This window comes from Pyrus communis, chromosome 16 (assembly GCF_041283825.1).
Source record: "Pyrus communis isolate YQ-2024b chromosome 16, ASM4128382v1, whole genome shotgun sequence".
NCBI lineage: Eukaryota > Viridiplantae > Streptophyta > Magnoliopsida > Rosales > Rosaceae > Pyrus > Pyrus communis.
The window spans coordinates 10,153,706-10,168,777 of NC_142580.1; the positions used below are offsets into that span (position 1 = coordinate 10,153,706).

At 35.0% G+C, this 15,072-nt stretch overlaps 1 protein-coding gene across 1 annotated transcript; it reads left to right on the top strand.

Moving 5' to 3' along the window:
* Window positions 1-9,164: 9,164 nt before the first annotated feature.
* LOC137730446 (protein DETOXIFICATION 55-like) lies at window positions 9,165-11,437 on the top strand. Its single transcript, XM_068469435.2, has 2 exons — window positions 9,165-9,467; window positions 9,586-11,437. Exons 1-2 carry the CDS (start codon window positions 9,420-9,422, stop codon window positions 11,092-11,094), a joined length of 1,557 nt encoding a protein of 518 aa, XP_068325536.2. The 5' UTR covers window positions 9,165-9,419; the 3' UTR covers window positions 11,095-11,437.
* Window positions 11,438-15,072: the final 3,635 nt, after the last annotated feature.

Here is a 15,072-nt window from a genome sequence, read left to right on the forward strand (position 1 = left end):
TGTAGAGCTTTAAATTTTGCCTATATCCCCCGTGATGATGGTAGAATGGCGGCCCACTTGATGGCGTCGCATTTTTTTTCCAGATGGGTGGATCCCATTCTTGGGGTTTATCCTTTTCAGATTTTCTTTACAATATTACGACGGAAGATGTAAATATTTCTCTCAAAATAGATTAATAAAATTTCTTCTACCGTTTGGTAAAAAAATCATTGAATCAGTCCAACCGAAGGCACAAATTGATAAATTCAACAACTTATAAGGTGTAATATGATAAAATTAAAATCTCGTGGCCTATTTCAAAAAGCACATCAAACTTGACTGTTGCATATTATGGCTGTCCTAAATTTCATGATGATACTCAAATAGTTAAATTATTTTTAAATTGATTTTGCTTGAATGATCTATGAGTGAAGCTTAAAAAAATTGACGTACGGTTAGAATCTTTAAATATAGTTTGATGATTTGATGGAAAATACCTTAAACGTACATGCATGCAATCTGTCACTCATGGCGGGGCAAGGGACATAATAAAGTTTGTTGTTTGAGTTCTTCCGAACAATGCCTGCGAGCTTGGGACCAAAGATAGTGCGTTATACGAACAGAGGTCACACAAACCATGAGAGAGAGCGTTGGAAGTTACTGGATATGCAAACACACTACGAAAAGAACATTTAGCCAGACGGAATAACTTCGTCAGCTAAAAGCTGCATTAGCCCTCACACAGTTTAGCCAACGGAGGTTCGTTGGAAAAGAATAGTCGGGAAAAATCCATCGACCAAAATCTTAAACGACAAAAACACAAATTCGTTGGGCAAATTTTGTCGGATGAACGTGCGTTGACTAAATTGACTTGACAAAATCCACTTGTCCGACGAATGATATCTTGTTGGCTAGCACATAATTAAATATTGTAATGAATTTGACCCGATGGTCCAGTCATCGGGCCAACTCTAAGAAACCAAATTTAAAACATATATTAAATTTTTTGCGCGACGAAAGCTTTTTTAATTAAAAAATAGGAAAAATTAGTATTATGTTCCTAGTCACCAATGTTCATTGACTAAAACCTTATTAGTTTTCAGATTTTGATCCAAGTCCCTAGTATTAATGTAATAATGAATTTACATGTCAGTTACATAATTTTCTAAAATAAAAATTAATAATTGATTTAGGATTTTAATACTCACACTTTTATTAAACTCCTAACTAATTTTTAATTCAAAACATTTCCAAAATAAATAAATAAATTAGAATAAGTTTCTACCCATTAGCCTTTTCGAAAATGTTTTAAATTTTTTTAATCGTATATGCACCCATTCATTTAATTTTTTTTCTCAATTTTTAATCTTAAAATGTACCCGTTCTTAAATATACCAATTTGTTATATAAAATCTATTCAATTTTTTCTAACCATTTTTAAACTTATATGGGTATATTCTTTTCTTTTGATTTAAGAATGTATCCACATCAAGTATAATCGAAGAAATTTACTAATGTTATTAAGCCTAATATCTATTACATTTTTTTTTTGTGTAGTTTTGAAGAATGTACACATGTTTTGGTACAATAATTTTTTTGTTAATTTTGATGAATGTACCCATGTTTATATATACATACACACAATAGTATAATTTATATTTTAATATTTTTAATCCCACAAATTATGGGTTTTTATTTAAAATCTCATTAATATAAACAACTATACATTTCAATTTTTAATTAAAAAAATATAGTAACATACATAGAAATAAAGTACTCACATTAATTTAAGGGATTTCGATCAAAAATTGAAAACTAACAAGGCTTAGGTCAAAGAATATTGATAGCTAAGGACCGCATCCAAAGTCTGCCTAAAAAATATTTATATCCAATAATTCATTTAATTCTAACTTTTTTTAAAAAACAATATTTACAATCAATATAAAATTGTTCGTACAATTATATTACAAAAACTAAACTACTGGGGTGGCTGGGGGAATGGTTGCAAAAGCTCGACTAGAGGCTTGGGAATCCTAATGTGACATCCCACATCGCCCAGGGGAGTGATCCTTAAATGTATATTCTCATCCCTACCTAGCACGAGGCCTTTTGGGAGCTCACTGGCTTCGGGTTCCATGGGAACTCCGAAGTTAAGCGAGTAGCGCGCGAGAGCACTCCTAAGATGGGTGACCCATCAGGAAGTTCTCGTGTGAGTTTCCATAAACAAAACCGTGAGGGTGTGCTGAGGACCCAAAGCAGACAATATCGTGCTACGGTGGAATTGGGCCCGGGAAATGATCTGCCCCGGGCCGGGATGTGACAATTGGTATCAGAGCCTAACCCTGGTCGCGTGTGTGCCAACGAGGACGTCGGGCCCCTAAGGGGGGTGGATTGTGACATCCCACATCGCCCAGGGGAGTGATCCTTAAATGTATATTCCCATCCCTACCTAGCACGAGGCCTTTTGGGAGCTCACTGGCTTTGGGTTCCATGGGAACTCCGAAGTTAAGCGAGTAGCGCGCGAGAGCACTCCCAGGATGGGTGACCCATCGGGAAGTTCTCGTGTGAGTTCCTAAAAACAAAACTGTGAGGGTGTGCTGAGGACCCAAAGCAGACAATATCGTGCTACGGTGGAGTCGAGCCCGGAAAGTGATCCGCCCCGGGTCGGGATGTGACACCTAATGCCAGAAACTGACAAGAACTGGACTACGGCAGCAAAGTACAGGTGTAATAATTATCAATCTTTCACAGCAACTTGTGCCAAGTGTGCCGTTTTTTCTTGTAAGCACTCACCTTCTTTCTTTTGGCGTGCTAGCTCTATCTCCACTTGTTGAAGTCTAGAATCAATCTTAGTTGATGGATTAGAGCCCACAGAACAAAAAGAACACCCCCCCCCCCGACTTCCCAAACCCGACCCACTCTTAGGTCGCAAACTTCCTTGTCTTTCCGTCGCCCAACCCTGTCCATCAGCAACTAGAGAGACACCTCTGGATCAGGTGTCATCTCCTTCATAGGCACGTCCGATAACTGTTGAGATAGGTTGGCGAGGTACTTGTCCTTCTTTTGAATCATAGAAGCCTACAAATAAAAAATAAAAAAGCAAAATAAAACAAAGGGAAACCAATTAAAAATTTTGATCATATTTTAAACCTTATTTATTGTAATGAAATTTACAATTAAAACATAGAAATGAATACTTACATAAATTTCATTCGCGGTCTCGTTGCCATAATTGGCATGTGTCTCTCCCCCCCCCCCCCCCCAAAAAAAAAAACCTCCACCTCAGGTAAATACTCCTTAAAGTGGTGACACGGTAAGATAGGGGTCGAGAACAAGAGTGGTGAAGGACATCTTCTTCTCTTGTTACCTTTATTTGCCACCAATTTTTTCCGTCCATTAAAAGAAACTTAATTAAACTTACCCAAAAAAAATATAAAATTGAACTAAAATTTAATTACCTGAAATTTTTCACTTTGAAAATGAATGAACAACCACTACCACTCGTCCACCTTCTCCACAAAATCCTTGGGTGGTTATGTAAAAGTTGCCTCAGGCGTCAGAAAAATGTTGTAGTACTTGTGCAGCTCATACTTCCACTTCTTAATATCGGCCACTCCACACCTGGTCTATGTAATCGAGACAAGCCTTGTCCCGCTCATCTCACTCGAGGTTGGCCTAAAATTTTCAAAAAAACCAAATAGTTTAGTTAAAACCACATAAAATAAGTAAAAGAAAAAAGCTAATAAATTAAGAAAGTTATTGCATATTTACTGAAAGTTGTCGATTCATCTCGGTAGAGCAAGTACAAGGAAAACGCTGAGTAAAGGTTGTGTCGGTGGAAATTTATTAAACGTCATGGTGAGCCTTTGATTACCGATAGTAGAACTTAGCCGACAAACATTGTTGTCGGGCAAAGCCAACATAGCCAACAAAGACTAGATTCGTCGGGCAAACCGTCAAATATTGCGTGCCATTTTTCTCTCTTTGCTTCAAAATTTTGCCTGACGAATTGTGACTTGCCCTATGATCACCTTCGTCACATAAAGGTTTTGAATAAACCTTAAATGTTGACCATCTTTGCCCTACCAACTAAAAAATCTGTTGGATAAAGTCCTTTTCCTTGATGAAATTTGATTCATCAAATAAAATTTTGTAAGGCATACCTTATTTTTTGGTAGTGTCATTTTCCCTAACAAGTAACAACTACCCCCACGAGATTGAATGAACATTGGCTAAGAATATTTGACAAAAATCCCATCCAGGTCGATCAATTGGGGACCTGAAAAAATCCCATCTTTTCGAAGATAGGTGATTGAAATGCAATGATCCGTCGACACGAATATTATTGAAAGGTGGGTGTAATAATTGTAAATGGAAGAAGGTATTGCTTTAGTCATTTGGTGTAACTAGACGCACATGCATGGTTCCATGCAAGTGTGACCCAAAAAAATTAATTTCATTGGTGGTGATGATTCTTAATATCGATTAATTTGGTAGTAAGACAAGCATTTCACAATGGAGAACGAGGAATATATAGTAACAGTCATGAATAAAATTATGAGAATAATAAAGTTATTCCATGTATACAATATCAATAAAAAAATATAGGCCATGAGATGCTTAAATCCACTTATGTACTAATTAAGTGAGTCCCACTTAAACAAAATCGATCAATAACTGGTTTCCTCTGGAAAAAGTTTTTCCCTCTAAACATAATTTAAACGAGTTCTAAAACATAGAAATCAATTTTACCCGATACACTAGTCTACATTATAACGTTATTTCTCCAGAATTACATGTTTGAGTGAGGAACTTCGAGTAGTAGTGTAGAGGTACCGGGAGAATAGTTCGCCTATTCAAGTAGGGTTTACCATGAATTGTTAATTTGTTGAATCTTTGGTGTATATTGTATATATGTCAGAGTTCTAATGAACTATGTTTTATTTGTTTATCTATGGTACTGGTACAAATCATCATGTTGACTACAAATGTATTTCGAGATCAGAACATGACAATAATATCTTTGCTCCGAACATTACTACATGACAATCATAAAAACTACAGAAGCAAAAAGGAAACAGTTGAACAAGTTTTTTGTTTTTCTCTCAAGAAATAACATTGTCAGATAAAGAAACATTTTAAGAGAGCTCAAGGTCTACAAAGGTAAGGTAGTTCTCTAAAAAGTAAACAATATATCTTTTCTCTAGAGACTGATACAAGCTATATCCCATGTTGAAGAATGCACGATGTTCTAAAAATCACGAGGAGATAGTAGCGGTGGTAGTCAGGCGGCGGGTATGGATCTAGCGGGAATTTAGCCTTATATATATATGAGTCTACTTATACTTAAATAATACATAATTATATTGAAAAACATAAACTACAAAATAGAATGATATATGAATTACAACGTACTATAATGTTATTGAAAACATGGGGAACAAGCATAATGAATATTCATCCAAGTTTCTACAAGTCTCTATAATTTATTGAAAACATCAAATGCAAAATAGAAGTTACTTATTTTCTATGTAAATGAGAGTCGTAACCATAAATTATTTTCTTAATAAAGCAAAAAAAGTCACAAAACCTCTAGCCCACCTATGCTCGCCTAGGCGGGTCAGAGCGCCCTAACTATTTTTATTTTAAACGCCTAGAAATTAAACGTGACGGTAGCCAACCGCCTATAGCACCTAGGCAATCCTAGGCGACCCCTTTTAGATCACCGAGAATGCAACCCCATATTTAAAAAATACATAAAGGAGTCCTATAGATGATTATATCTAGTTCGATCAAGAAACTTAAAGCATGTTTGGTGTTGAACTCATATTCATTGTTTTAAACTCAGATACAATTTTTGAGTTCTAAACCGAAAATTTGCATTTGGCAAGCTTATTCTTAAAATCCAAACTCAAGTATAACTCAAAACTATAACTTATTACTTAAAAATAGATAAAGTGTGTTTTTAGGTTTTTTTTTTTTATATTTTCAGTGCAATCCTTTTTCTCCCGATATCACAACCAACATTAAAAGCGCCAACAAGCTCCCTTTCCTTGTCTCTGCTTCCATTCGCCCTCGCCACAAACCTTATGCAACCCAATTTCAAGCCAACCCTAACACCTGAACTGGCAAACGGGTCATGTTGTCGTGTCGTATCAAATCCGTTATCTTAACAGATTCTTAATAAGTGACTTGATAACAATCTAACTCATTAACGGGTTAACATGTTATTTTTGTGTCGTTTCGTGTTTGGTTAATGGGTTATGTAAGAAATTGTTATACTTGATGTCTAGACCTGGCAAACTGGTTGTGTCGTGTCATTTTCGTATCATACCTATTATCTTAATAGGTTATTAACATGTGAATCAATAATGACCCGACTCGTTAATCAGTTGACCTGCAATTTGTTATTTTCGTATCAAGTTAATAGTTCAGGCAAAAAATTGTCCGGCCTACCTAACACCCTTCTTCGTCTGAATTGGTTCCCTATGCCTTCCTCTGGCGGATCCTCTACTTCGCCGCTGAGATCGGTTTCTCCAAATCTGTCCTTTTCAGCATCGAAACGTCGTGTTGACCAGTCAATATACAAATTCGTCGTTGAAGTTCTACAGAACTGTATCTACAAGCGGTTTGCTTACAAATTTTTGGTTTATTTCGGGTATTTTTGTTAAGTGCTTGCCACGTTTGACCATGGAGATAAGGATAAGGAGATAGAAAGGGAGCGTAGGGGAAGGGGAATGGGAGGGGGAGGTCAAGGATAAAGGAAGTGGGGTCTTTTTCTTTTTACTTTTTAATTGTTAAGAAAGTAATTTTGAATTTCATGCTAAACAAGTTTTTGAATTTTATATAAAATTATATTAAGAGATGATCTTAAGAAATATTTTCAAAATTGATGAATTTTTTTTAATAGGATATCAAACGGCCCTTAAGAACATAAAGTTTTATTAAGCCAACCCTTTTTTTTGGGGTAAGTAATAACCAAGATCCTTTTGTTTTTCCTCAGCCAACTATCAAACCTAGAGCGTGCAACAGAAGAAACAAAGAGCTAGTTGATACTGAAAGGAGGGTTGGTTGTAGTAACTTTAATAAAGAAGCTGTGTGCTTCAAGAAGAAAGGTGGAGGTTTGGCTTGTTTGGTCCGCTTCCCTCTTATGGTTTGGTTTATATTGAAACACATGTTGATAATGCATGTGACGCAAAAGAAAATGCTTCCATCACTACCTAAATTTTCTATATACTTTCTAAGTAACACATGTGCACATGAAGGCCACCTCGTGCACCAATTAACTTCATTGGGGCCATGTGATAGGAGATTGAAGAAGAAGGTAACCTAATTATACAGTAACAATTCATCATAAAAGGTACGAATTATGAGTTTTCTTCAAGAAATCTAATTAGAATCAAATTAAACTAGCTAAAAGTTTCTTGATGAATAGATGTATCAGGTTCGTGCCTCATTCAGTTAGGCTCTTATGACAAGTGGTGCCCTCGTGGGAATTATGTTTTGTATGGTTTCAATCGTTAGTTAATTACAAAATGCTTACTTTAGGAAGTAGGCTTCTCTACTTGTATGTGTTTTTGTGTTGATACCGAATTTAAGTAGTTGCTGAATAAATATGCGTGTAAGGTTAGTGACACACAATCTTTATCTTGTTGCTTGAAAATATTACAAATACTGAGTTTCATGGATGAAAGTTGAATAAAATTGTGAGTACTTCGTGCCCTTCCTTTTTTTTTTTTTTTTTTTTGTTTGGACGGATGAAAGTGTGTACTTGTGCTAAACCTAAAAGTACATAGCACAGCAAAGAGGATATGAACTTTAGCAATATTCGTAAATAATGAATATATTTTAGTAGAAAGACTTGAAAAGCAATATTGAGGATATTAATAAATAAGAATGTAGGAAATAGAAAGACATTGACAGTCACCAAATTGCCTCACGTGAAGAAAGAATCGAGCAGTATAAAGACTGGTGTTTGGTTTGTACTGAGAGAGATGGTGGATATGTTCTTGTTTATTTTGAAAACCGACAAAATGTGCTTAAACAATAGGGGCGTGGGTATGACAAGAGGGCACGATTACTGCTTAAATATTCACACGGTTTAAACAAGGTTCATGTGCATGCCTATTTTCATTCGGTCCATATCCCTCTACCTTCCAATGTTTGGTATTGTGTACCTCTATATGTTCTTAAGGAAAAAGTACCAATTGTTTTGCACCGAGTATTAAGGCACCTTTTCAATAGTTTGATATTTGGTGATCAATAATGTATCAAGTACTGTAAATCGATATCAATATATAATTATCTCATATTCTTAACTTATAGCCGAAGGCGTTGATAGTATTCTCTATGGAACATGAAAATTTGCATATATAATAGTTTAAAAAAAATATTGGACCCAAGAGGCACACATGCTTTCCCATCACTCAGCACAAATTGTTTTAAGTGTGTGACTCAAGTGAGGCCAAATTAAAGTTTACAGAATCATGAGAAACTTTTATGGTAGAAAAAGTTACTCGGTGTACTATTTTACGTGTTATGATAAAATTGGATGATAAAGTTGATATGTCTTGAAGAAAGTTAAGATTCCATCATAAAATTAATTGGCAATATGAGGAGAAGCTCAACTACTTACAAGCATATGCAAGGTCTCTCCTCTTATCAATGTGACAAATTTCAAGCCCAACATGTGAGGAATTTCTAGCCTAACACGTGGACAATATAACTTGGGTGACGTGGAGAACGTGTGGCCGTTAGACTTCGCACACGTGACAACCCGCTTTGATACCATGAAAAAAATTTGAGGTTCTACCATAAACTTAATTGGCAATATGGGAAGAGCATAACTACTTAATAAGCACATGCAAGGTCTCTCATCTAATCAACGTAAAATTCATTCTCAACATGTCTCACTTATACGAATATAAAAAAAATTAAAATAAAAAAAATAAAAAATAAAACAAGTCCACATATTTGATATAACAAAAACTCCACGTACGTAGCCGTATTCTGGGTATGCCAAAAAATTGCTCATAAAAGAATCGCATAGGAGGTTTTAAGTAATTTTTTTTTTAATGTAAGTGATATTCTAGACTATATCACCTACACTAGAAGGAGAAGAATTTAACTTTAATGCAAAAGAAGAACACGCATATATACTCTAACCGACTTTACTGCTCTGAAACAACTGTTAAAGTGCTCTCATTGTATCAAAAAGTTGAACCTTTTGAGAGATAACTATAGGTAACTACCGGAGAACAAAAGAAAACTCGATCAATCTCACTGGCAGAACTCCCATATATCGATCCTTATAAATACCTTGCACGTACGTTCATTAATTTCCCAAGACAGTTGCCCCTCTTTCTCCGATCCCTCTCTGTTTCTCATAACACAAGGAATTAAACAAGCAAGCTAGAAACAAGGCAAAAGAAATAAAGATCATGGTTGAAGCAGCAGAGCCATCCCAAAAGTGCCCGACAATGCCAGAGGTACAAAATCCTACAAACATTCAAAGAATTTTCTTCATCGCATAGTATCATTAATTAACTTCTATTATTTTTTTTGAATCAATTTTTTTTATCTTTTCCAATTTTGAACATGTTCTAGGTGGTGGAAGAACTTCACAGAATGACAAATATTGGCTTCCCAATTGCGGCCATGAGTTTAGTGGGTTACCTCAAAAACATGGTCCTAGTTGTATGCATGGGAAGGCTCGGAAGTCTTGAGCTAGCAGGTGGGGCTTTAGCCATTGGCTTCACCAACATCACTGGCTACTCAGTCCTCTCTGGCTTGGCCATGGGTATGGAGCCTCTATGCAGCCAAGCTTTTGGTTCACAGAACTTCTCCATAGCTTTCCACACTTTACAAAGAACCATTCTCTTATTGCTTCTCACTTCTCTTCCTATTGCTTTGCTTTGGGCCAATCTTGAACCTCTCATGCTCCTCCTCCATCAAAACCAAGATATAACGAAGATTGCTAGCTTGTATTGCCAATTTGCCATCCCTGATCTTCTTGCCAATAGCCTTCTTCATCCCATACGTATTTTTTTACGTAGTCAAAGCACAACATGGCCATTGATGTGGTCCACTTTACTAGCAATCATTCTACACATTCCTCTCACAATCTTCTTAACCTTCAATCTTTCCCTTGGGATCAAAGGAATAGCAATTTCCACTTCTCTTACCAATTTTATCACTCTATTTTTTCTTTTGGGCTATGTGGTCTATGCCCATGTCGCAAAAAAATCTATTTATTGTTTGGTAACGGACCAGTGTGAACCTACTACTAAGTATGAAACAACACAATTATTGTCCCAGCCATTATTACCCAAAAAAATAGTACCACTTTCGTTGAGGAAAACGCTAGGAGCTGACGAATGGAGTATCCTAATTCGACTTGCTTTCCAAAGTTGCTTAGGAGTGTGCTTAGAATGGTGGTGGTATGAGTTCATGACAATTCTAACCGGTTACCTTCAAAAACCTCACATTGCCCTAGCAGCATCAGCCATAGTGATACAAACCACATCTCTCATGTACACATTACCAGCGGCACTAAGTGCATCAGTGTCTACACGAGTAGGCAACGAGCTAGGGGCAGGCCAACCCGAAAAGGCACGTTTAGCGGCAGTGGTGGCAGTGGGGATGGCACTAGTGAGCTCATTGTTGGGCTTGTCATTGACCACTCTAGGGAGAGGAGCATGGGGAAGAATCTTCACAAATGATAGTGAGGTTTTGGAGCTAACAATGAGTGTGCTACCAATTATTGGACTATGTGAGATTGCTAATTGTCCACAAACTACAAGTTGTGGGATTTTGAGAGGAAGTGCTAGGCCAGGCATTGGGGCATGGATTAACTTTTACTCATTTTACATGGTGGGTACGCCTGTGGCAATAGTCTTGACGTTTGTGTGGAGGTTAGGGTTTAAAGGGCTTTGTTATGGACTTCTAGCAGCTCAAATTACATGTGTGGTGTCCATATTAACAGTGGTTCATAAGACAAATTGGGAGAGAGAATGTCTCAAGACGAAAGAACTTGTAGGAAAGAATAATGACAGAATGGCTGCATTTGCACATGCAGATGAAACAGTCAAATGTGAAGAGGGTGTTGCAAATTAGAAGATTTTGAAAAGTCCAAAAGATTTCGTGGGAAAAAGTCTATGCATTTCACATGCACACCAAACAGTTGGTTAAATGTTGAAACTCAAAAGACTAGACAAGTAGAGTATTCAAAAGTGCAAAGGATTTCGAGGATGGAAGTATTTTGCATGCTGATTGATCGATAGAAGAACAATCGCATAAATAGTTCCCGTTCTTCCATGCAATATATTATTTGTAATGTTTTTGCGGTTGTTGTCTAGCTATTTCTAGGTGCTACTTGTTTATAGCTTTTACATGTATTCTTCTTGTAATATATAGTCATACAAATTAATATTATATATCCTATAAATTTGATCTTTAATTACACGAGTGTCTGATCTTAGGTGAAAATTTTGATGAAGGCTTGCTGGCTACCAAGCCTACCATTATAAAATAGGGAATTTTAACGAAAAAGCTTCTGGTACTATTCATTCTAACGAAAAATCACATTTTTACACTAAAAAGTCAATCCTGGTACTATTCACTTTACCCTTTATTTTTTCATTTTAGTTAAAACTCAAAATTTTCAAGCTTTTTTTTTATTAGTTTTTCTTATAAAATACTTACTTTTAACTCTAACTTGGTCTAACTTGGCGATTCAATCGTTAAGTTTCTCGTATATGTTCACATTCTTTAATTTAAATTTTTATAAGAAAAATTAATTATCATCTTTATTAATGTTAAATTAAAAAGAATCAAGCCATAAATTATTATGGGGTGCACTACAAATTTAATCTTCTTAGCATTACCCTTAACAAAATTACTCTCTTTATAGCACCGAATTTTTTTTCGTAAGTTGTTAGGTAATTAAAGATCACAAACTAATCACACATATTTTCATCAGTAGTAATAATAACATTTTTATATTTTCAAGCACTCCCTTCTTTTTATGTATTAGAATAAATAAATAAAATCACGAAACATACATCAAAGAAAAAAATGCAAATAAAAGAGGAGTGCCAACATCATGATGCCCCCTTAATTTGTTCCATTTTCACGTGAGTTTTGGTGCAAATCTTGGAAATCCTTTACGTGCAGAAAAAAGAAATTAAATGTTAATTTGCTGCCATTTGAACACTCTAGCTCCCTCAAAAAGGTCTACAATTGAAGGTGTACGTCTCTGAAAGGTATACAAAGACGTAGTATACCAGATTGTTGGAATGTTGAAAGCTCACATGTTCAAGCACGAAGCAATGGATGTATATTTACTTTCATACTCTATTTTGGTTGGTTGCATATACTTTCTTGGTTTGAACTTTGAACTTTGAACACTCTCATATAGTCATAGACTCGTATGCACAGACCACGACCCATCAAAAAATTGACCTAATTTTGCCGCAGCTGGTTCAGATATGATTTCTAGACTTATTTGTTGGTATGGTTTTTTCCAGAATAAAAAATTGGAAGTTGATAATAATTGATTTAAAGAGACGTGTACATTATAATATTGACATCACATGAATCCAAGTGCATTAAGTATGGTCTCAAAATCTGACATTTTTCGATCTGATTAGGCACGTAGAGAAAGTTCATGCATAAAAATGAAATTGTTATTGTCACTTTAAATATTTAATTGTATATTTCAAATTTTTTATATTTAGAAATAAAAGTACTCTTATGAGGAGTGCGTAATTAAATTTATAGAGTTTCAATCATAATTCCTGACCAAAATTAATACCAATTTGGTATGGTTCATCTATTAATTTGCTAGTCTGTTTGGACTTAGTCGAACCTCGTCTTTTTTTCTTTTTTTTTTTTATGTGTGTTTAAAAGATATATTACGGCAATTCTCGTTCCCATTGGCAGGTTCAAATCCCATCCAACAGTTTTCTTAGTAAAATAAGTAATGCTACCACATACCAATTTTGTATAGTTCATCTATTAATTTGCTAGTCTGTTTGGACTTCAGTCGAACCTCTTTTTTTTTTTTTTTTTTTTTGTGTGTAAAAGATATGTTACAGCAATTCTCGTTCCCATTGGCTGGTCCAAATCCCATCCAACAGTTTTCTTAGTAAAATAAGTAATGCTACACTGATCACATATTTGTATTATTTCTCTCATAGAAGTAATGCACACTAATATATATGAATTAGAAAAATAATACTAATATGTGGTAAGAATAATATTATTGTAGTCAAATGTCTCTGTTAAAATTTCTGCCTACTCTAATAGACCACTATTATAAAAAAGAGTTAAGGTTCCACTTTATAAAATTTGCAAAAAACTTAATTGCCATAATGATTTTCATTGATACCGCCGTAAGAGTAAACTTTGGGGGTGTGATATCCACACACCTCATTTTACTTCTCACACACTTTTTTAATTTTCGGCCGTCGGATCAGATGAATTGACGAATATCAATGGACAAAAATTATCAAAAGGTGTGTGAGAAGTAAAATGAGGTGCGTGGATAGCACACCCCTAAACTTTATATACGAATCCCTACAAATCAAATGAAGGACGAAAAAAAAATACAAATCAATCAATTATTACAACAATTTAACGCCTAATTTAATTCCTTGAAGGTAGGGATGGTGATTGTGATCACGATTCTTTTCTAACATGCTCTAAAACTAATTGCCAACAAAAGTGACTTGAATAACAAAACTCCTAAACTTTGTGATATGAGATTGACATGTATATGCTTAACCAATTGAATCTACTAAATTATAAACGTCCATGTGTTCCTGAATATGATTATATGAAGCTTCTTTGAAAAGGGTTTTTACTTTGACGGTTAATGATTTCTTGACATTGAAGTTTATTCCCTTTTAAGTAGGTATATACGAAACTCAAACACACACACACACACACATATATATCTCTACTAATTAATAAAACACTCATTATCAACCAAAATTCTATAAAATTACCAGTTTAACCCTAATTAAAACATAACATGAATAAGAAATATGGGGCAGAAATGTAATTTCACATAACTAAATTTTGCTTTTTTTTTCAAAGCCTCCTAACATATCTCTAATTAAAAAAAAAAAAAAAAAAAAAAAAAAAAAAAAAAAAAACTTCTCACTCTCACATTCTCTATCACTCCCTTCCTCTTCCTCTCTCCTTCTATTTCAAAAACAAACAAAAAAAAAAATTCTCACACTTATGTGCCCATATGCTAGTATATTAGAAGAAAAATAGTGACGAACTACAAAATTTAACTATATGTTTCTTTACGAAGGCATATTTATAAAGTTTCTAGTAATGTTGGGATGGTAAAAGAGTCCGGTCGTCAAGTTTGTAATTCCCAATTGTATCAGTTGGGCAGATGCATGTCTGCTAGAACCCAATATGTTATGATGTTGTTTAAATAAATAAATAAAAACTTTGGAGTTTCAAATGAATGAAGTTAATATTTCAATGCTAGTCATAGGTGGTAATGAGGACCAATTGATTAATCAACCCAACTAGCAAGGTCTAATCGATTTCTGGTAGGAATATTATTAATTCTTACCATCTCCCTCAAGAAACAAAATACCCTCCATTAATATTCACCTTTGATAGTTTGATGCCAAGAAAATTGCGTCGACATACATATATTGCTTGCTGAGTCTCAGTGATGTTTTCAACAAATATTGCCAGATGCGTAGACGTCACGTTCATGTGCTAGATATTCTGAGCTATGGCCATGTCTCCATCATCTTATCCGATATTGAACTAAAGAATTCACCAAAAGGAATGCTACAAAAACAAAACCCAAGATTTCGTAGTATTTCATTTTCTTACTTCTAGGTTACTTTATTCTGAACCCTGATATTATTTCTCGCTAGTAAGATAATTTTATATTAATTGATGCCTAAGTCAGTAAATCTGATAAGAGTGAGTGTTTAGGTTTTGTATGCGTAGCAAAAGCTTAGTAGAGATGAGGTATTTATAGAGAGATGGTTGGCCATAGAGTTATAGTTTTGCCCTACACATGGTGGCTTCCCATTGACAAAGGTGTGTCACCTG

What these genes read in the sequence shown, in the direction of transcription:
- LOC137730446 (XM_068469435.2), top strand. Translation starts at nt 9,420, where the DNA reads ATGGTTGAAGCAGCAGAGCCATCCCAAAAGTGCCCGACAATGCCAGAG. An exon ending in AGTGCCCGACAATGCCAGAG is followed by an intron (nt 9,468 to 9,585) that starts GTACAAAATCCT and finishes AACATGTTCTAG; the next exon opens with GTGGTGGAAGAACTTCACAG.